Source organism: Centruroides sculpturatus, unplaced genomic scaffold, assembly GCF_000671375.1.
Source record: "Centruroides sculpturatus isolate CEXI.00-Female unplaced genomic scaffold, Cexi_2.0 scaffold719, whole genome shotgun sequence".
NCBI classification, from domain to species: Eukaryota; Metazoa; Arthropoda; class Arachnida; order Scorpiones; family Buthidae; genus Centruroides; species Centruroides sculpturatus.
The window spans coordinates 408,018-431,589 of record NW_019384910.1 but is presented as its reverse complement, the minus strand read 5'-3'; the positions used below and the strand labels follow the sequence as shown (position 1 = coordinate 431,589).

The 23,572-nt window shown below is 29.5% G+C and overlaps 1 protein-coding gene across 6 annotated transcripts in view; it reads left to right on the top strand.

Annotated features, from left to right (window-relative positions):
• The window catches only part of LOC111631635 (guanine nucleotide exchange factor MSS4-like), a 40,582-nt gene that overhangs the window by 4,407 nt on the left and 12,603 nt on the right, over positions 1 to 23,572 (top strand). For 2 of the 6 annotated variants that reach the window (XM_023375927.1, XM_023375928.1), the window contains exons 2-4: positions 1,831 to 1,912; positions 11,978 to 12,120; positions 14,198 to 15,374. In XM_023375927.1, the coding sequence (XP_023231695.1) occupies positions 14,261 to 15,301 (1,041 nt within the window). In that variant the 5' untranslated portion in view covers positions 1,831 to 1,912; positions 11,978 to 12,120; positions 14,198 to 14,260 and the 3' untranslated portion in view covers positions 15,302 to 15,374. Of the gene's footprint in view, positions 1 to 1,830; positions 1,913 to 11,977; positions 12,121 to 14,197; positions 15,375 to 23,572 lie in introns of those variants that run through there. The other 4 variants (XM_023375925.1, XM_023375926.1, XM_023375929.1 and 1 more) reach the window with 2 other exon arrangements.

Here is a 23,572-nt window from a genome sequence, read left to right as displayed (position 1 = left end):
ATTATTATTTTATATGTTGTTAGATAAATACTCAGCCCATAATAATACATTCTACAATGTTTATTTGAGTTTAAATTTTAAAAAAACATTTAAAAAAAGAATATGTATTATTTTACCAATTTTTCTATCAAGTTTTTTCTCCAAGAAAATAGTTGAAAATAGATAAATATCTAAATGTGGAATTTGTTTATGTTACAATTGGGCTAAACTTTTAATTAAACTAAGAAATTTGTTCTAAAAGCATGGTGATTGACCTATATGGTTATATGAAGCAAACTAACACATCTGTGGCAAAGATCTGTCAAGACTCAACTTATCAAAGTTGAGAAATATGTAAAAATTATGGTTATTATCGATTATTATCTTGTAAGATAGGTTTGATAACATTGTAACCATTTACACAATGTATATTTTTAAAACATCTAAGCCAATTAGCAGCTTTATGAGAGATTATTTCACAATATGCAGTTTTTTTTAAAATAAGTTTTTGTTCAAAATATACAATTTAGATTGCTATGAATTCTTTTATCTTTATAGATACAGATTCCTTTCAGATGTCTCATTTTTCTTCTGCAATCATTTGAATTAATTGTATGTTATGGTACTTCCAATATTTCTATAATTGGGCTGCAATCTTCAGATTGCAGACCTATACATTCTCATTTTGTCTCATCTGTTCTTAGTTAATGTCAAGAATGAAGTTAGATAGATTAAAATCAACTCTAGATAGGAAAGCTTTGTGGGGTCAGAGGCCTTGACTAACTATATATGAATGTCTGGGCTGGTCTGGTTTGGAATAGAAATTATGTGATTTTTTTTAAATTAAAAGATGATTAAAAATTGCAGCGTGGCATTATGACGATGATGCAATAATATACATTCGAATTTTTACTACTAAGTTTTTCTTCATCATAAATATATTAAATGTAAATTCAATAGATTTTTAACTGTATTTTTTTCATTAAGACGTTTACTACACTCACACAAATACAATTTGCTTGGTATTTTAATTTGTTTACAATATTCATATTATTTCAAATACAGGCAATCGTGTCACTTCACTCTTTTGTACATGACGTTAGTTATCTTTTTAGGGTTTTAATTTTATTTAACATGTTTTTAAAGCCACAATGAAATGCTGACTGAAGACATTAGACTATCCAACATCCTTTTATTCAGTTTTTTATGCTGGTCCAGTGTAAAGGATTGAATAAAAGGATGTTGAATAGTCTAATGTCTTCATTGAACACTTCATTATGATTTTAAAAATATATACAAAGAACATAGACACTGTTCCAAATAGCAAGAAATTATATTTAATATTCATTAAGTTTGCAAATTATTTAGGATATTTGAATATTCAAGATTGCTAATATTCAAATTTTTGAAAAGCATTTATTTGCCCGATTTTACTTTAAACATAAATATAGATATGTTTTTTAAAATTCAATTTTAGAAAGTATTGAATTATTTTTGCATATTTATTTTCAAGCATATACAGAGCCGTCATAAAATTAAAAGTAAAGATTGATGAGATAATAAGTAAGATACACAAAATAGTTATTATGCTAAACAACTACCGGATTCCAGCCGGCTGTTTATCTACGTTTAAATTTAAATGCGGATAAATAGCAAGATAGATTTGGTAGCTGTTTGGTGTAGTACAGATTTAGCGGGTTTGAGAAATGTTTGTTTATAAAAATAGTTATTAATGTATAAAACAAGTTGTGCCTATTTTACTTTTTACATGAATTTATATTTATACTTTTTTGTTTCCTTTTATGTTGTAAACATTTTAAAACAATTTACATAAAATAATTTTTGTTTTAGACTTCATACTGCATTAATGTTTCAATGAAAAGTGTTGGTTCATATCTATAGCAACAGCCAACTTCAGTTCCTGATTAAAGATGTAAGAATTTTTCATTTTTAGTTATATGGAGTGATCATACAGCACTGCAAATGATAGTAATTTTAACGTTTATAATCAAAGTTATAAAAGGTATTAATATTTTAAATTTTTGAGCACTTATTTCAAGCTTAATTCTTTTGGCTTATCAAAAGAAGAAACCATACAAGATATAGATATCAGATATTTTTTTAAATTCAGATTTCCTCCCTTGAACGTTGTCATCATGAGACAATTCCAACATGGTGATGATCGTTCTTGTTTAGAAGCAATTTGAATTCAAGAGTATTGTATTCTGTCTTATACAGTTTCTTCTGTATGCCTCAACCACTTTCAAGCCCTTTGGCTCATCATCAGAGGTTCCCTACCACTTTAAGCCAAAGGCTTGAAAGTGGTCATGAATTGACATAAATATCATTAGGATTTCTAAAAAAGCAGAAAATAATGAACTTTGATAATTGGAGACGAGAGTCTTGGTCGTTTATCTGATTTATTAGATAATTATAGCATTTCAGAAGATATAGGATGTCCCAAAAGGTGCCATACTTAGGGAAAATGAACAATTTGATTGAAATATACCTTTATTTATGAAATATTATGTGTTCTCACATACACACAATTTTGTACGTGAGTACAAAGTCCATTTATTTTGAAAGTGGCATTCTTGAAGGGTGTTACAAAATATTTTCATGTGTATTGTGACTTTTGGGACATCCTGTAGTTACTTATAAAGTTGTTGTTATATGTAATAATTTCAAATATTGAGATATTTGAAATGAAAAGAGGCCAATCATGTATTCTGAAACATATTTAAGTGTATCATTTGTCTGGCTTCATGATTACTCTAAGATTCTTCATATTTCTATATATTTTATAAATTAGAATATTTAATTTATATACTATTCCATTATATTAATTAATAAAAAAAACTGTTTGAAAATTATTAATAATTAAACCATTCTTTACTTCATATATTTTTATCTAATTTTTTAAAATGTTAAACTAACACAAGTTTGTGAAATAATTCTAATTAAACTAAATTACATTGAAATATTGAATAATGTTTTTAATAATTAAGTATGAAATCTTTAATGGAATTCATAATTACCATTTGTAACAAACAAAAACCAAAATTATATGCCAAGTATTGAAACCAAACATATCTGTATTTAGTTTTGGACTATTTTCAAGCAGTAATTTAATTACAGTGTGTGAAATATTAATTAAAGATAAGTAATGTCATCATTTCATAATGAATACATTGTTTAGTAATGCAGCTTTACTATAGCTGGATAAACGAGCCAGTGACTTACGGAGTCTTCTTATCCAGCTGTATTAAAGCTGTTTTTCCAGGCAACATGCCCAGTAACTTAAAGTATAGTCTTCAACTTAGAAAATTAAAAAATAAAAAAAAATCCTTCTTCATCTTTTCACACCTCAAGAAATAAGTCTTATGGCAGAGTAAATTCAAATGATTTTGTTTAAGTATTGTCATTTATACATTCAGTTTTAGAAAGGTTTTTACGTTAGCAGAAAAGATTTAACTTCTTTACAGCACATGAAAAAAATTATTTCACTACTACAAATTTACTTTATTGTAGACAGCAGTAATAACAATTGCTTGAATTGTTAGTAATTAGATAGAAAAGTATATCAGAAAGAGTTTAAGCATACTATTCTAAAACACTTTTAGATAAATTAGTAAATTGTTGTAATTTATTAATATTTTAATAACATATATATACATGCAGGATGTCCAAAATGTTACTGTGTAGTGAGAAATTTGTAATGACATCAAAGTTATATGTACAGCATTGCATACAAGACCAATAAGTCATACATCATGTGTTTCCACTTTGCAATATATGATGATACCACTCACTCACAGACATTTCGGTTTTGGAATAATGCTTTGCCAATCACATAATCTCCTAAGAAATTATGCTTGCTAGTTCCCTATACCTTGCTCCCCCAGATTTTAGGGCCTCTGGAGATCATTTCTAGCATTTTCTGTAGGAGAAATTGCAATATCATACATAAAATTTCACTTTTGTTAGAAATTTACTTAAACCTTTTTCACTAGACAGTAACTTTTCAGACAGCCTGTATTCATGCAGCATCTTATCAAGATTAGATACTGGTACCTACAATATCTGACTTATTGAGAAGTTAATAAAGAACATTTTGCCGATTGTATAAGTGTTATAGATCACAAGTATAACTCACATATCCATGATACTAAACAGTTTGCTTAAAAAATAAACAAATTTTCTAACACTTTGTTTTCTGAGAAAAACTTTAATCTTTCACAAATGTTTTTGACCTGTTCCATGAGTCATCCTCAAGCATAAACTACATGTTACCATTATAAATCAAACGTTGTCATTAACAAATGTTTTCAAGCATTGGAACAAAATTTAGATACAAATCTTGTAACATATTATGAATTTAAATTGAATAAACATATCACAAAAACATAACATAAAAAACAAACAGTTTAACTGAATGAACAAATATTGAAAAAATAAATAATCCAATCACAAAAACGAATAAAAAGTTTGATCTTGGTTGTAAATACCTTACAAATTAAAGGTTATGAGTCATCCTATTTTTATTTTCTTTTCCACAATTTACTTCCAAGCAGTTGGCAAGCCTTTAGCTTCTCTAGCATTCAGACATTTGTCCATTAAACTGCTTTTGTAAAGTTTAATCATCGTCATGTTTTTGTGATAATGTTAATTCGGTATTTGCAAAGCATAATAAGTATTATATGTTGTAAGCATTGTAATCATCACAGTAAGTAAATGATGGTGAGACAGGACGGGAAGAACATGCACTAGAAACTTTTGTAAAAACGGATACCTCTAGCTGGGAATGTAATTTTTTCTGTTGACATCCTTTAACCGCTTCTGTGACCAGAGGAATTGTGGTTGGATGGGGCACTTCACTTGTGCCTCTTCTTCTATAAAAGCCATTGCAACTTTTTATCTAACTTCATTTTTGTTTGAAAGCTAATTTTTCATAGAGGGTACTAGATTCACAAATTTGGGGTTACACTTTTTGAAAAGTCTGGTGTTTATGCTATACTTTTACAAAATCCACTAACTGGATGAAGAGCATATATTTTAGATGAAATTAAATTAAAAATATGATTAAAAATTGAAGCCCAACACTGTGATAACGTTACAATAATTTTTACTCATGTAAATAGCTCTTTTAAGTGAATATAATTACCATAATTGTGTCACTAAAAATTAAAAGATTATATAGATCTGTTGTATCCTTGTTCAATAGCAGACTCCAAAGAAATTCCTACAGTTGGTTAATTTTTTAAAAATAAAATTAAGAAATATGTAATATATATAGTGAATTGTTAATTTACATTATGTGTATATTATGAAAATTTTAAATTCCACAAGACAGTTGAATTTAAGGAAGGAACAACATGATAGCCCACCATTTTCACTAGTTCTGTATAATATTGTCAATTGGTCATCTAATCAAATGAAGCAGCCGGATTCTTATTGGGCTACAAACCAATAGTACAGTTAATTCATTATTAAGATGATAAATAATTTGGATTAGCTAAGTTGTCATCTCATTTCAAATTTAATCATCAGAAATAAATTAATTTAGAATAATCTGGGAAAAAAAGATTGGTCTGGAACTTGACACAAACCCATTTTTATTGACTTATTGTAAAGGTGTGTTACAAGTAACTTTACTCGGACCTCTGTTAATTATTAAGATACTTATAATATAGTGATGGACAGCACACTAATCATTTATTACAAAAAACTTTTACAATATAAGCGTTAAATTAAACATAAATTAATTTAACGCTTATATTGTAAAAGTTTTTTGTATTAAGATACTTGTTATCTGAATAATTAATTGGCCATAAAAAATGAAAATGTTTCTCAATTCCTATTTAACTATATCAAAAATAGCTGCACGTTTTCAAAATAAAATTGCAATGAGCAATCATTATGGTTATATCTAAATTAAAAGTTCTATAAGCAAAGATCGGACGGAGGTCCTGGTAGTGTAACTGGCAATGCATTCACACAGTAAGTGGCAGTTGTGGGTTCGATTCTTTTCTTCCAGAACCTACTAAATTAATTAATAAATATTAATTTAAATATAATTACTAAATTTAATAAGAGATGGTGCCCTAATGCTTACCTCTTGGCCAAATTACTTAGCATTTAATTATTAATAGTAGCAGTAATATAGTCTGATCTACTCTGGCAATTGTTTGGCTTTAACAGTAACTTTGATTTCTTAAATTACATACTGTAATCATTTTGTTCTCATCAAGAACAAATTTCATAAACAATTTTTAAAGAAACAACATGAGTTGCATTACTGCCAATTACTTAATTGTTATTAAATGTGTTATTTCATAACATGAAATTATTATTATTATTGCATTTTAATGAAGTGGAAAATAATTATTCTGATGTAATAAAATTACAGTATGATTTGCATATTTTAAAAATATGCAAATCATATTGTAATTTTATTACATCAAATTATAATTTAATTGTTCTTTCCACTATCAGGCTGATTTTTATTTATAAATTATTTTTAAAAATAATGCTATTGATTATTATTAAACTATGCTTAATAATTTTTGTAGCCTGTAAAATGAAGTGTTATAAAATTAAATAGTCACATAAATTGTAATTACTTAAACACTTTTTGCTGATGATTGATATGATTTTGGTTACAGTCTGTATAATGAAAAATCTGATGATGGGGCTGTCCTGAAAAACATTTAATTTGTTTATAAAAAAACAATCTATGGGACACCTTAGATAATTTTTAGCATCGGTGCTCTTCTCTTTATATTATGGAGTCGAATATTGTAAAGAATATTTGGTAATTACGTCATTTGTTTTCATAAATTTCTACTGACTGGACATCATTCCAACTCCAATTTGCTTTATCTAAGATGAATTAGTTTACCTATACATAACTGTATTGGCTGTTTTCAAATTCAACAAATTATCTTTACTATCTCTGTACCTGGCTGTTAAAGTTGTTGTCCCACTACTCTGGCATCCTGATTTTGAGTTCTTGGTGGGCTTGAATTATTATTAGAGTTTAAAGTGGATATGTCTGTTGGGTCATGTCCTTTACCATTTGGCTGTCTCGTAAGCCTGGCTGAATCCGTATTGGGTTTGTGTATAAGACTTCGTAGTGTTCACAGAGTAGCAAAAGTTTAAAAAAAATCTTTGTGGGTTGTTTGTCTTTGTTAAATTTCTGGGAATTAATATACAGGGTATCCCAGAAGTCTTTCCCTGATTACAAACATGCAGAAGGCAGAAAATATGACAGTCACATCTTTTATCTTGAATTGCAGGTAACATATTCATGTTTTTGTGTGTACACATACATATTCATTAATAAATTTAGATGTGTGCTTCTTTCATTGCTCGAAGGATATTCAGGCGATATTCCAATTCCACCCATGTTGGTCAATATATCATGAGAGATGGATGTTATGACGTCAATAATTCTGCATCGTAATGCTGCGATGTCGTTCACTGGTGTTTGGTAAACCTGGTCCTTGACATTACTCCAAAGGAAGACATCCAGTGGTGTTATGTCTGATGATTGCGGAAGCCAGTTGATGGGACCACCACGCACGATCTATCTTCCCAGAAATGCTGTATCCAAATAGGCACGAACATCTAACCTCTAATGAGGTGGCACACCATCTTGTTGGAAAATTAAGTCTGGAATGTCCTGAATCTCTGGCACAACAAATAACTGCAACATATCAATATTGGCTGTGATTGTTCTGTAATAAACAAAGTAACAGTGAGTATGTATGTACACATAAAATCTTGAATATGTTACCTGCAATATAAGATAAAAGATGTGTGTCTGTGTCATTTTCTGCCTTCTGCATGTTTGCAATCAGGGAAAGACTTCTGGGACACCCTGTACTGTAGAGCAACGATTATCCGAATGTCGATCAACCAAAACGTTGGTTAACCGGAAGCGTTCCAGTCAGACTGTGTTGTGCTAAATTGATTTGATACTAGATTAACTTCTAAAGTATAATTTTTTTGTTTTTATATTTTTCAATATACTGTATATTCCGCCCTATAAGACGACCCCCGACTTTTGAGAAGATTTTCCTGGGTTAAAAAGTCATCTTATATGCCGGAATATATGGTATTTATTTTGTTTGTACAAAATTTAAAAAATAATTTTCAATGATACAATAACCATGATTATTATTATAAAAATTTTCGTTACACTTAACATCGACGAAAATTCAATGCGAAGCAACACACAACGGAGAAAAATTTAAACATGGGCTATATTAATATACTATTATTGGGATATACTAATATACCATATTAATAATGTATTTTTTCATACATTATCGGTTATCTGAAAAATTGATTTTCCAAACAACCTCACTCGCCAATTGATTCGGACAATCGACGCTCTACTGTTTATATCTAATTTGTGTGTGTGATTTGTTTATATGTACTGTACATATACAGGTTCTTTCAAAAAGAATGCTACCTATAAACGTATCTAAGCTTGATAGTTATATTAAAGCCAAACAATTGCTGGATTAAATTGGGCTTTCCCCAGTTTTAAATTAATATAACCCAATTTAATCCAGAAATCATTTGGCTGTTTTAGTTATGTTATTTAATTATGTAAATTGTATTCCAAAGATTTATTAGAAAAATTTTCTGTGATATTCTTTGTAAGATTCTAAAAAGAAAATGTAGAGTGATGCACAACCTGTTACACAATAGTCAGGATATTTGTTGTTAACGGAATGCATATTGATTATTACATCTGTCTTTTTTTCCTCACAACTTGTTAGAGGTGCACAGTTGCATTGATAACCACTAGATGATATAATTCTTCAGATAACGCACAATACAATCTTGATTATTTTGCTCTGATTTGCACTATGGTTTCTAATTTCTGTTGGTACAATTAACATTTGCTGTCAGACTAATTTATGAAAATTGGAACCTGAAAAACATTTTTCCTGATGAATTTGCAAGTCAAAATTTACTAAACTCACCAATTGTGTAGGCATCCACACATGCCAAAGCACTTTTATCTTTACCTCCTCAGCTATCCAGCCAATTTCTTCAATTGATGAACTGATTCATTATCTTTCTTTCAATTATGGAATCAAAGATATGTCAAATTGTTCATTATTGCTTATTTTATACAATGAATATCCTTCTGTTTATAATCACAGAAATATTTGTTAATATTTTATTCTGTAATAATATATGATACTTTAATAAAATTTGATAATTGAATGAATAGGTGGATTAGTTTACTTTCATCGCTGGGTTTAGATGCTGGGAATATGACCAAGACAAAACCTTTCTCACTTGTTTCTAGCCGTTCATACACGAGTACGAACGTTTTCGGCCTTCTTAATAGGCCTTCTTCAGGTACACTGTGGTCTGTTAGAGCGTTGGTAGAAATTTAAACGGTGTCAATGTTTACATAGGTATCGTCTTACCAGTGACGTCATTGTTGATGATAAGGTATAGACGATACAGAGGGCGTTAAATTTTTTTTTTTCTTTTGGTAAAAAAGGAAGGTGTGCAGATAGTTCATGATGGGATAATTGCTGAAGTTAGGGGGGATAAAATTTAATGCCCTCTGTATCGATGCTATTAAATTTTGGTGATTAAAGGTCAAGGAGGTGAGAAAATAAAGGGGCTCGTGTGTATCTCGAGCAGGGTCAGATTTAATGATAATTTTACTTGTTATTAGATTTTACAATTCTTTATAAAATTTATCCTACCCTGAAAATTAAGCTTTTTGTCATTTTATAATAGTTAAAAATATAAAAAATGTTTTAACAAAGTATTATAACAGATGACACCACCAAAAGTTGTAGGAAAAATTTTATTTTTTGCAAAATCCTTTGCATAATTTATGTACAAATTTTGGTGTCAATATGTTTATTGGTTACAGCTACAGAGTGCTCTTAATATGGAAACTTTAATTATGGCCATCTTGTACAATACATTCACACAATTCAATTAATTCTCATTATGTTGTTAAATATAATACTATCAAGTAACTAATGCTAGATCTTACAGCCTGATTGTAATCCAACATTATTTGGTTATCAAAATGTTATTCAAGAATATTTATAATCAATATTAAAACATTGATCTGAATAAATCATTCAGGCGTTAACTAGAGACATTAGATTCTTTCATTTGTTATGCAGTTAAGCCACCATCTCACATTAAATTTAACACAATAATAGCTTAACCAGCCATCTCTAGATCAAATTATTTGGTACAAATGTGAACATCTATATACAAACATCTCCAACCCGATATATAATATAGCTACAACCAACAGACTGCCGAACAGATTACCTCTAGTACCAAATTGATTATGTAATTTATTTAATAATTAGCATAAAGCTAGCCCGATAGATTTTCGGCAGTCTGTTGGTTGAACATCTATAAACTGGGAATGTGTCTGCATGGCTTGCAGGAGTTGTGGGTTAGAGTCTTGTTTTGAGCCTATTCTTTTCTTCCAGAATCTTCTAAATTAATTATTAAATTTACACCAAGAGACAGCAACTAACACATACCTCTAAGCAAAATTATGTTTAATTAGTAATTAGTAGCATTAATATAACCCAATGTAATCCATCAATTGTCTGATTGTTAACAAATATCGAGTTTGGTTTTATATGTAATTATTACAGAAGAGAATTGTAACACCTAAAGTATAATAGGTTATTTGATGTTAAATTATTGATAAAGTTATGTAGTATGTTATTAATTGTATTAATTTTAATTTACTTAATTATATATAGTTTTTTTTACAATTGATTCATTATTAACTTATTGTTTTTGAAAAAATATATATTGAACTGAATAAAAAAAATATTTTATTTGCAATTTGACAAATACAACAATCAATTGATAAGGTCTCCATTTTAAAAAATTAGTTTGAGAAGAGTCTAATTTTTTTTTTCCATGAAAATCTTCCTGGTTTATTCAGTATTTGACAAAAAGTATTGATCTCTCCATGTCCCCTTGAATTGTAGGAACAGCCTAAAGTCTAATGATACCAGATTTGAGTTGTATATGGAAGGTGCGGATAAGGAATAAGGTTGGTAGTAATGAACGTGAAGATGCTTAGTTTGCTTAAGAGACCAAATTTACAGATTAATCTTTACCTTCTCTACAGTCTGGATCTAGTACTGTCAGAGTTCTGGCAAATTAAAGGTAGCATTGAAAGATCAATGCTTTTCTTTATGTGCTGAAGTTTGAGTTGCTGCATGGGAATGGATCAAGGAAAAACCAGAAAGTGTTTTTGCATGTAGAATGCAAAAATGGATTGAACATTTGCAAAAATGTTATTCGATCATATAAATCTTGTATAGCAACACAAACCTTAATTAAACTAATGTTTTCAGTCATATTCAATGCAAGGGCTTTGACAAGCCTTCGCGTTTTATAAATCAATGCATGAGGGGAACACCATCAACTACAAGGTCACTCAACACCAAGGATCTCGAACCATTACTAGATGGAGTTTTTTGTTACCTGCTTTATTATTGGTGTTTTTTAATCCCATTTAAAGCCGGAGCAATGTTTTTTGTTCCCTTGGCAATGCATTAGTTTTTAGTCCACGGCACATAAATGTTTGCAAGACACGAGAGGTGCCAAGCATGCCTTGCACCCTTGGCACTTGCCTCATTGCCAATGCATTGCTACAGCTCTGTTCCCATTGTGTGTAGTTTAATAAAGATTTGTGCTGCTGTACAAGATTGTATGTGATTGAATATCTATTGAAGCAGTTATTTTATTAAATGATGATTATGATTGATTAAAATAAATGATTTTTACTACAGTATTAAGTAAACCTGTTATATTTTTCTACCTCTTCCCAAGCTGATTTTTATAAAAATCGAGACTGTATTTATCAATTGATCCCCATATTTTTATATATTGTTCTTATCAAAGAAAATTGTAAAATATTCTTTTCTATAAAATAATGTTTGATGATAAAAATACTTATTTCCAGAATATCTTTCAATTTAATGTAAATTTTAAAATGTACGAATTAATTTTGAAAAAAAAAAAATATTAAAAAGATTCACCTGTTTGTTAGTTGGACTATATTTTGAAGAATTTCTTTCAGTTCGCTTCAGTTCAACTAGCAATAAGGTGAGTATTTTAATGTTTTTATTAAATTTAGTTTTTCTATTATTTTACTTTATAATTTTAATAATATTGGAGATTCTCAACTTTAAAACAAAATATATTTTAATAAGTTAAAATTGTTTAGTCATGTCATTTCATTTTGGTAGTCGTACACAAGTTTTTTAAAGTTGAAATTCATTACGTTGAATATTTGGCACCTGATTTAATCTCTGGTTGTCTATGCAAGTTTAAAACAAAGGTAGAAGTAAAGGAAGCATTTGTCGTATTGTTTCGGTAGTTTTTCTTTTTAAGTAGGTTGTTACAGAAGTAGTAGAAAAATTATATTTAGTAATGGTTTATTTGCACAAATTATTCTAATCGAAAGTTTTCTTTTATCTAAATTGTTGCAGTTTTTCAGATTTCTCCATAATTTTCTTTAAGCATTTTTTTATGCTCAATGTGAAAAGTGTAAAACCCTCGGGGACAGATTTATTTATGCAGAGGCCCCATAGCAGCTAATGCCCTTGTAAATTTTACTGTAGCGTTCTCTATCTTATTTAAAAATAACTGTTTAAATTTATAGCTTGCTGCATTTCGTTTTCTGAATCGTTCTTTATGTCTCTCTTGTTTCTCTTTCTATGGAGGTCGTCTGGGCATGTGTTTAAGGTGCCTGTTTATAAATCTGGTCTCAAAAGGCCTCAAACTACTTTTAAAAATTCCAATTATCTATAATATATTTTAAATTCAATTAAAAATATTAAATTAATATTTCACTTTTATTTATAAAATTGTCAAGGAGTTGATGCTTTTTAGTTTTTAAGCATAGTTATTTAGAATGAAGTATTTACAATTGTCCACCAAGAAAGTGAGGAAAAATTTTGACACACGGAGCGTACACCGTTTAATTAGGCTTTTTTGTTTATGGCACATGATAGAAAACTGTCCATCTGACTTGTGCAGTGTTTCTCAGTTGGGGCAACATTACATTCTTGTGAATAAAAACAAATTTTTGAGGGATCGAAATAATTTTTAAAGCAAAATTTTAATTGTAGATTTAAAGAAATGTTAACTTTTTTGGCAATGTTTAGATTAAAAATTAATGAGGAAGAGTCTGCAAATCATTTGAATGATTTTAGAAACTGATAATTTATTTCATTTCTTCATTATAACACAAAGTTAAGTGTTTGTAGTATAAATAAATACATAATTAACCAACTTGAGTCATCTTTTAAGTCTTACAATCAGCTTTTATTGAGACGATTAGTGTGGGTTGGTGTCAGTTTTATATGCCTTTTATTAATAGTCTGTCATTGATGATTGCTTTGAAATGAAAGTCATCACTCGACATGGTTCATTCATTTATGTTCTTCAGAGTCCTGAGGAACTATTCTGACTGGGAAAGCATACGCTCAGACATTCTGAATTAAAACTTTGTTCTGCTGTTTGTGAAAATTGTGAAGTATTTTTCTCTGTCACAATAATGCTACACTTTACACTCAATTTTGTGCAATCTATTGGAGTTTAGTCCTGTCATATCCCCGTATTCGTTTGACTTAGTCTCATAGGAAGAAGGAAACTTACTCTTCAACTGATAAGAAGGTATATAGAGCATCAATCACAGTTCTGTCATTTATCTAAAAATAGATTTCAGAAAGCATGAGATGTGCATATATAGTGACAGCAGATGTGTTGCTCAGAGATGTTTCCTTTAATATATATATATATTTTTAAAAAAATTAAATAAAAACAATGTTGGGAATCTGTGATTAGTTTGTCAGTTTTATTTTGTATATTAAACTTTTAAAAATTTTACTTTATTGGATTATAATAATGAAAGATCAATGCTTTTCTTTATGTGCTGAAGTTTGAGTTGCTGCATGGGAATGGATCAAGGAAAAACCAGAAAGTGTTTTTGCATGTAGAATGNTGTTGCTCAGAGATGTTTCCTTTAATATATATATATATTTTTAAAAAAATTAAATAAAAACAATGTTGGGAATCTGTGATTAGTTTGTCAGTTTTATTTTGTATATTAAACTTTTAAAAATTTTACTTTATTGGATTATAATAATTCTCATTTTATTTTATTTTTTAATAACAGAGTATGTCATAACGAAGAAACGTTAAGAAGAATTTGAACGTTCTGGATTTAAAAATCTTTGCAATGGCTGGAATGAATGAGAAGAGTTGGAAACTAAAGGAAATTTTTATGAATTATCACGAGTTTGTCATAAAAAATCCCTTAATTGCTAGTGAAGTAGAATCCTTTTTAAAATGGTTTTCGTATTTTACCGCCGGACGATTTAAATATTCTTCTGTTGTATCTGAGTTAATGTTCTCTGCATCCAGTCTCTTAACACTGATAAATGATACAATTCTAAAAAAGGCTGTAAAAATCGATATTGATATAAATCCTGCCGTGAAGAAACTTCAATTATGTTTATCCATCATAGAGTACGTTGAGGTATTTATAGAAGTGAGTTCGGTAAATCTTGGAGGAAATACATTGCGCTGGATCGTTATATCAGCAGTTCAAATTATTAAAAGTGTAATTAATTTGATTTTGCTCTTCTACTATAAGCGAGGTATTTCAAAATCTCCATCTTCGCTGCCATTAGATCGACGAAAGACTGCCTATCAGTTACAGAATTTAAAGTCATTAGCGGAAACGACCGAACCAAAAACAGCATTTACCCTCCAGCGTTCCAAACGTGTAATAAGATCTTTGGATTCTACACCACCTCTTTCGATGAGAGATTGGAAACCTCCAGAAAATTCCAATGCAAAATCAAAAGCATTAAATAACCAACAATATGTACCGTCTCAATTAACAAGAAATCAGTTAATCGGAGAAGTACTTCATATTGTTCGACCGCTCGCCCATTTACTCGCCATCGCATCTTTTGGACAGAAATCTTGGTTACCTTGGTTAACTGCTTTTGGAATGGATACGACGAGTCTCAAACTTTTCGGGAATTGGAAACAGATGAATTTCAGAGAGAGAGTTGAACTTAATCGGAGAACTCTAATGTTGCTTCTCTACATATTGAGATCGCCCGCTTATGAAAGATTTTCAAAGAAAAGAATTGTTTATGTCCTGAGAGGTATAGCCGAAAACATTCCTTTGGCAGGAATAATTATTCGGCCTTTATTAGAATATCTTCCAGAATGGCAAAAAATTTATTTTTATACTTGGACTCATTAAATATAATTAGATTTTTATCTTAGACACACATCAATGTTTAAAAGTAATTAATATCTTTAAAAATTATTCAAAGAAAGCTATAAAAAAAAAAATCTATTTTAAATGACATGTTTAATAGAATATTAAGAAAATTAAATTGTTAAAATATGCCTTAGAATTTTTAAAGATTTTAATTCACAAATTGATAGATAAATTTAAGTTTTTCTGTAATTTAATGATTCAATTAAATGTTTTTAATAAAAGTATTTAAATTTATCTGTTAATTTCTCTGGAAAGCAGTCAGGTTAAATGACTTTACTTAAATAAAAAAAAGGTAAAAATTCTTATTAGTTTTAAAATTAAATATTTAAAGTTTTTTTAATATTCTTTATAAAGTTTATTTATAAATGTTAATTACAGATTTTTAATAATCAAAATGTGTAGAATATATACATTAGGATTTTAACTTGAAAAATACAGGATCTTCTGAAAAGAATGTTACCGTGTTTAAGTTACTGTAATCATTTTAATTATTATTCGAGAAATGTGCAGTGTACACCAATCGATAGAGAAACTGTCCAAATTTTTTCTACCATCTGCATTCAACATCTTATTGTCCATTACCTCTAGGTAGCACCATAAGCAAAAATGGCAACTCCACAACAGAGAAAACAGTCTACAAAGTTAGAATCAGTCATTATTGTGCAACAAGTATAAGGTGGATCACTTTGAAATGGTCTGCAAAACTCAGAAAATCGTTAAAAATCATGTTTGCGACGATGACTGATCCCAACTTTTCAAACTGCAGAACACACAATGCTTTCTCTGTTGTGGAGTTGTCATTTTTGTTCAAAACATTCCTTAGAGGCATCTACTGACTCTAAGGAATTTGTATGCAGATGGTAGATGAACTCAGACGTTTAATATATGTCGCATGCTTCTAGCATAATAATAGACAAATTACAGTATTTAAAATGGTAGCATTCTTTTTTGATAACTCTATATGTATTATTATAACAGTACAGTTATAATATAGATCAATAGTTTGGTGTTTATTCACTTTTAATACTTCTATTTCATTCATAATTCAGTGGACACAAATGAGAATTTGTTTTGCGATAAAGTTTTTGATCAATTATTGATTGTTTTGACAGAAATTGATCTTGTAGAGTTCAAATTAACGAATAAATATCTTGCACTCGTCATTAACGATACAGTTAAGAATAAGTTATATACTTAACTTTCAATTTTCACTTTCATGCAAATTGATACTAACATTTATATGGAAAATACATATTAAGTTTTGTAATTCCATATAAATGTTAGTCTCAGGCTACAACAACACAATCTTAATGATTATTGCACAGACTGAAGGATCGGTTATAAAGTGGGAGGAAGCGTTTGTCTCAGTTTACACAGTATTTATTTATGTGAAACTTATTAAACTAATCTACTGTATAAATCGTGGACTAGATGTAGTAATCTTTATTATCTGCTTAAATGGGAATGATAACGGGCAATAGTTAATTATGCAGTTTAATTACATTAGTAGTAAAGTATATTGAGAGTAGTTAACTACTTAGTTTAACTATTTAGTTAATCGGTTATCAAATTTATTAATAATCCTTTGTAAATATGTAATAATTATCGGACTTAATAAAACATTTAAATTATAAATTAAAACATATTTTTAGAAAGAAGAGTTGGAATATATTGTCAGGTAGACTCTATTATTAGTTACCAAAAATATAAAATTTAATAAAACTTCATTAAATTTAATTAAATTTCAGTTGTTTATAACAAAAGATCTTTAGTTTTAATTTATAGTTTTCTAACTATAGGCAATTAAAACTAACTAGATAAAAATTTAATTCAGTTTACTTGTTTTTTAAGTAAATACAGTTTTAAGTTTTGTGAAAAATTTGTCATTTTATTAATTTTGTAATAAAATAATGATAATATAAACAAGACTTTACTTTTAAAGGTAAGTAAGCTTTAATTAGTTCGGACACCTGGAAACTTTTATAAGCAGCAATAGAATGGCCTTTATAAACTTTAGAGCATAGAATGTCGGCATGCTATGTTCTGAAGTTTATCTGTTATATTCGACTTTGTGTTATTCCTAAGGATTGTCTTTAAAAGTGACAGAAAATGTTCTCAATTAAATTGTTTTTGCTGCTTATAAAGGTTTCTGAGTGTTTGAATTTCCATTATTGTAGTTTCTAATGTAAACTTTAATTAGATAATTTATTGGTAATTTCATGTCTTTATCCATTTTTTCAATGTATATATAGTGCTAACAAGATTAAAATCATAATAATAATCTAATATTAATCTCCAACTCCTCATAAACTAAGTATAGAATTACTTAGCAGTTCCCAAATAGTTTTGAGCTTTAGTTTGTCTTTGGAGAGATCTCGTTACACTGTTAGATTAATAGTGGATCCCTAAAAGTAAAATATGAAAGTACTTGAAAACTGTTAATAAATAACTGCTCCAAATATCATTACACTATTTTTAAATCTTGAAACAAAAATTTTATAAAATGCTACTGGATTGCATCTGCATTTCCTTAGCTCAAGATGACCTGGTTACGTCATCTTGAGCTAAGGATATGCAGATGCAACCTAGTGAATGAGTGAAAAACAAAGTAATCTCTAACAGATTGTTATTATTTAATACTTTATAGTCAATGAGCAAAAATTGTCAGTAGACAAGTCAGAGCTAGACTTAGACTTGTTTTATCCCTATGCTTTAACAATAAAATATGCCAATTCCCTCTGTCAAATAATACCATGCGTAAAAATGTGATGCCCTAAGCTACAGCTTGGAAATCTGGCATTGCGCCAGTAGTAGGAATGTTTTTGAAAAGTTAAAAGTTCTGTTATCGTAAGGCATCTCATTTTCATGTTTTGATATTATTCATCTCATAGAAAATGTACTCATTTACATCTGCATAGTCTTAGCCTTACAGATTTTTCTAAATTCTTAATATTAAGCAGTTGTTGAATTTATCAATTTCCAGCCACGCAGGCGTCTGCATCAAGCATGAGTTGCATGCATTGTTTGTTGCCATTGCGACATGACCTTATAATAAATCAACATTCCCTTTACATTCACTTTGCCAGCTATTTTCTACTTTTTTTTAGTGAGAAGTGTTGTTTATGAATGAAGGTATTTTTTACTTAATTTTTTTAGCTATATTTAAAATAATATTGTTGTTACTAAAGTAAAAACAATCAACATTTTATATCCTGAAACCTAAAAATGGTATTACAATCAATGCCGAGACTTTTGCTAATCTCACGCCAGGTTTGCGCTTTTTTTATCTTTTCTTTTATATGAAACAAATAATTGAATTCCACGGGCATATTAATCAGCTGGCCCAATCTCGATTCTAAAGCTGTACAGGTATTTTCACTTTCTGCCACGATAACAACTATTTTCAAAATTGCCACCATATGATGTGGCACAAAGGCATTTACTGACTGGACGTGCAATTGCATTGGCACAAGTAGAACAAACTTTTTGTTTCTAGTTGCAGTTGTTGCTTAGGTTTTTGGAGGGGTTTAATAATAATTGGGAACAGCCATCACAGTTGCAGTTGTTTGTGTGGCTGGAAATTATGAGATGTGACATAGTTTAGTGCTATATTAGACAACAATTGATAAACAATTTGCACTTACATTAACTGTACCGTACATGTATATCAAATATTTGATAGTTAATATATTTGAATAGTTAGGTCTCAATGCCATCTTAAATCCCTATAACTTGAAATTCATTTTTAGAATTAATAAAAGTTAAGATTTTGTTTTGTTTATGAGCCTTAATCACTTCTATTGAACTGCTTCTATCCTCTCACTGTCATTGGGTACATTTGGTATGCATCTAATAGGGCATTGGTAAATCACAATATACTAAAATGCATTCTGATATTTACTGACGAGTTTGTCAGTGTGTGACTGATGCACGTTGCATTCCTTGGACGTTGGATACGATGAACTCCTATGAAGCAAAACTGCTGCCTCTACAATTACATTATTAACACCATTTTCCTAATTGTCTGTATCAACCCAAAGTTATTTTGACAAAATAAGTGCCAGTGCCAATATAATGCTGTTTGCTTCTACCATCTTGTTAGGTTGTCGGACATTCTGGTAAAAGCTTATTAAGCTGTTCACCAGTTGTGGCTGAGTCTGATGCATACCGAAATGTACCCATTGCTTTTCTTTGTATTGACATCCTGGAAAATTGGTAGTAGTAGTATAGTTTCTCCGAGCATCAGGCAGTTTGATTTTTGTGATTTTATTTTCGTAAAATATCATAATTAGAATTTGATTGTGTTTTCAGAATGTGACTAGTTTTTCAGGCTGTGTTAAGGTTGAGGTATGACACAATGTTAAAATGTATTTGTATTGTAGAGAACAAGTTTTACAATGCACTGGTACTGAGCTTGCAATACAATGCTAAGATTAGTAAGTTCCTGTTAGATGTATACTTATAAAATTAGGAATTTTTGAATATTTTATATTATGACATTTGCTTAAAATGACAATGAACAGAAAGGCCTCATGATGATAAACTATGCTTTCTGATATTGCAAACAAGAGTTAATAATCATCATCGAAAGTATAGATTAAGTTACACAGAGGATTACTTTGGACTTGATATTGTTTTTGCTATCAGTGTTAAGTGTCTAATCAAATATAATAATAATACTGGGTGATCAAACAAAGTACTAGCAGGAAGTAGTGAAAGGAATTTTGTGATGCTAAAGTGATCTGGCTAAGTTTGTTGCATCACTGGCTCAATGTATCATCCTATCTGACTCTCGGCATCTCCAAACTTCTTGAGCTACACTCTTTGCCCATGCAATTTAATGGTAATGAGAATGCATCTGTGTTGATAGTGCTTTGCATTCTTGCATTAAAGCAGGGGTGTCCAACCCGCGGCCTGTGGGCCGCATGCGGCCCAATGAAGGTGTAAACAAAACCGACAAATATTTTAATTTTTTATTATTTATTTATTTCAACGGCATAAACTCAAAAAAAAAAAAGTTTCACAAAGCCGTAAATCTTTATATGTATTTTACTTTTGAGTCGAAAGGAAATATTTTCAAATACTTGGAAATGTGTGAATGAGGAAGGAATACTAAATAAATCTAAAGTTGAGACTCGAAGAATTATAGTCCCAAATTCGAGGAAAGGAGAGAAAGGCCAAAAGATAAAACGTAGTGAGAAAGATTAAATAGACTTTCTGTTATGCAAATATGGACCCTTAATTTTCCAACTTTCCTCACTTCTTTATCTTTTGTCCTTTCTCTCCCTTCCCCGCATTTGGGTCTATAATCCTTTGAGTCCAACTCAGGCTTTATTTAGTATTTATTCCAGGTTTGCATGATTTGGCTACTTTGCGCCAAAGTTAGCTACCCGTTTTTTAGTTTGCCGTAAAAAATATCATTTGGCGCATTGGCTATTTTTTGGGCTACATCTCATTTATAAATATATTAGTCGAATAAAAATGCATTTTAAAATGGTGTTTTGTCAATTTTTATTAATTAGAGACCCAAATATTTGTGTTTTTCAAATACATTTTTGTTCGTCTCCTTTATAATAAATGAATTTATCCATTTCTAAGTAAAAATTAGAAGTGTCTGTAGAAGTAATTTTTTAATATATCCTTTTTTGTGATAAAGATTTAATACTTATTACTATAATCTAGATATGTTAATTCTTAAATATACAAGTATATTTAAGGATTGGGCCACAAGTATATATAATACACTTGTGGCCCAAAACTCCATGACATTTTCCAATGTGGCCCAGAGAAACAAAATGGTTGGACACCCCTGCATTAAAGCAAGACAAGTTTGATTATATTTTTATTATGGAATTATAGAAATTATCTTAAATAAAATTCAATGTTTTTCCAATCAAACTGATTGATGCAAACTACATTCAATTTGATATTCATTCATCTATTGCATACATATTTACTCGAAAACTAAAATGTAGCAAAAAGCCGATCGTATTATTTGAAATACTGCATTAATTCAGGAATTTATCCAATTATTTCATCTGGTTATAGCTCTTAGCATTAACTACCTGTTCTTGAACTGGTAAATGTATAAACATGCTAAACATTTTCTGCTTGGACATTCGCGGCAGAAAAATGTTTGTCGCTTTTCTGTTTCCTTTTCCTAAATGATAATACATTAGACAACCAAACAAAACATACAACTCCATCTAGTGCCATCTATGAAACGTCGCATCCTCTTTTCTGTCATATTGTTTAAATAATGAGATGTTTCAATGACATTTGCAAATGATTGTTCTTATTGGCTTGCGTTGCATGCAGAAACAAAAGATGATAGTTATATAATAGTTATAAAAAATATAATAATTGTACATTAATTGATCAATTAAAGTTGCCTTGTGATTATACATTAAAAAAATTTAGTGTACAAATATGTGAAAACATTATTTCAAACGTAGCATTTTATTAGCTAATAAATATACAGGCTGGCCCAAAATTCGGTTAACAAACAGTTAAAACCTGGTTGGAATTTGTCGTATGTTATTGCTTGTGATTGAGTTGTTTTGCTGTAAGAGACTGAATGACATACAACATACAGTTATCCATTTCTAAAATCATCATTAAAAAAATCTCTCGGTAAATTGACTTTTGGGCCACCCTTTATTTGATAAAGATGTAAATGTGTATATAAGATGATAAGAGTTTATATATTTTCAAATAGTTTAGTATTACAGATCAGTTTTTATTTTTATTTTGCCAAGTGTGATTTACGGTACATTTTGCAGATTGGCCAGGCTATTGCGGTCGAGTTTATGTTAGAATGAGAATTGTACGGATTATAAAGTTAATGGGGTTCACAAACCAACTTGTGGATCGCCATTGCACTCATTTTTTAAATTATCCAGCCCCCATTTGGATAATGCACGACTCCTGGCCAAGATTTGCGAAACGACCCACAGTTTCCCGCAGAATTATATACCGGCATATCGAGTTTTGAGTACTAATATCCGTCTGGGATAGATCTACAGTGTCTTTTGGCTCCTTTCATCCTATTACTAAGTTAGTTTATAAACTATATTTTATGAACCTAATTATATATTTATAATTAAATGTAATACTATCAATACCTTTATAAAGACAATTAATAATTTGTGTACAAAGAACATTCCTCGTTTCAAGTTTCTTTATGGTAGTTAGTACTATTTGTCTAGATTCAGAAACATTGATTTTTGCAAGCTTTGGAATTTAAATATATAAATTATACTACACATATGTTAAGAATAATAGTTTTTATAAAAGCTTTAAATGAAAATTGATAGTGCCGAAAAAATACATGAAATTTATCCTATACACTTAAAATAATGACACGACAATACTAGCTTTCAATTAAAAACTTCAACGAACATATTCTTGTAAGAACATTGTATTGAAACTTATAATTATTGTATGCACATACAGTAAGTAAAGGGTAGAATATAAATTGTATTGATATGAGTTACCGAAGATGTAAAATATCGTACGAAATTAATATGTACAGTATCAAATTATTATTGTAAGTGATGTTAGAGTTAATTTCTCTGTTTTGCATTAATTGTAATTGCAGTTATCATTTTATTTGTAAGAAAAATGTTATTCGTTGTTGTTAAATAATAATTTTTATTACTGCATCGGATGTATTTCGAATTGTGTAAACTTTTTGATTTTTTTTAACTTTTCACTATAGTTATGAAAAATTTTTCTGTTAGAAAGATATTCAATATGATTAATAAAATTATTTTTTATGATATTTGACGATTTTCTTTCTTTTCTTTAATGTAAAGATAATTTATCTTGATTATATAAACAGTATGGTGTGTCTCAAGTAAGACAACACAGATTTTTCATTGCTGTTCTTGCGCACATGAATTCAGATGTGCAACCAATTATTCCACATACCTAGCAAGGTTTAGGGGATGTAATTCTGGTCTCGAATAAATAACACAATCTTCTGTTTGTAAATGGGGGTCCAACAGATAAAGATTCAGCTGTAGGGGTCATTGTACAGACCCACGCCATCCATTGCCAGGGAATTGTACCAAAATGGAAAAACACACTAATTACAGTTTGCCTATGGTTTGTGACTTATTTACCAGCAATACCCAGTACATTTGTTTTTATAGCAAAAGAGAGACTTATTGTGTGCAATAGGAGAAAAGTATGACACCAGCTGACACCAACTTTACCTCCGGAGAGACCATCCTCCGGGTAACTGTT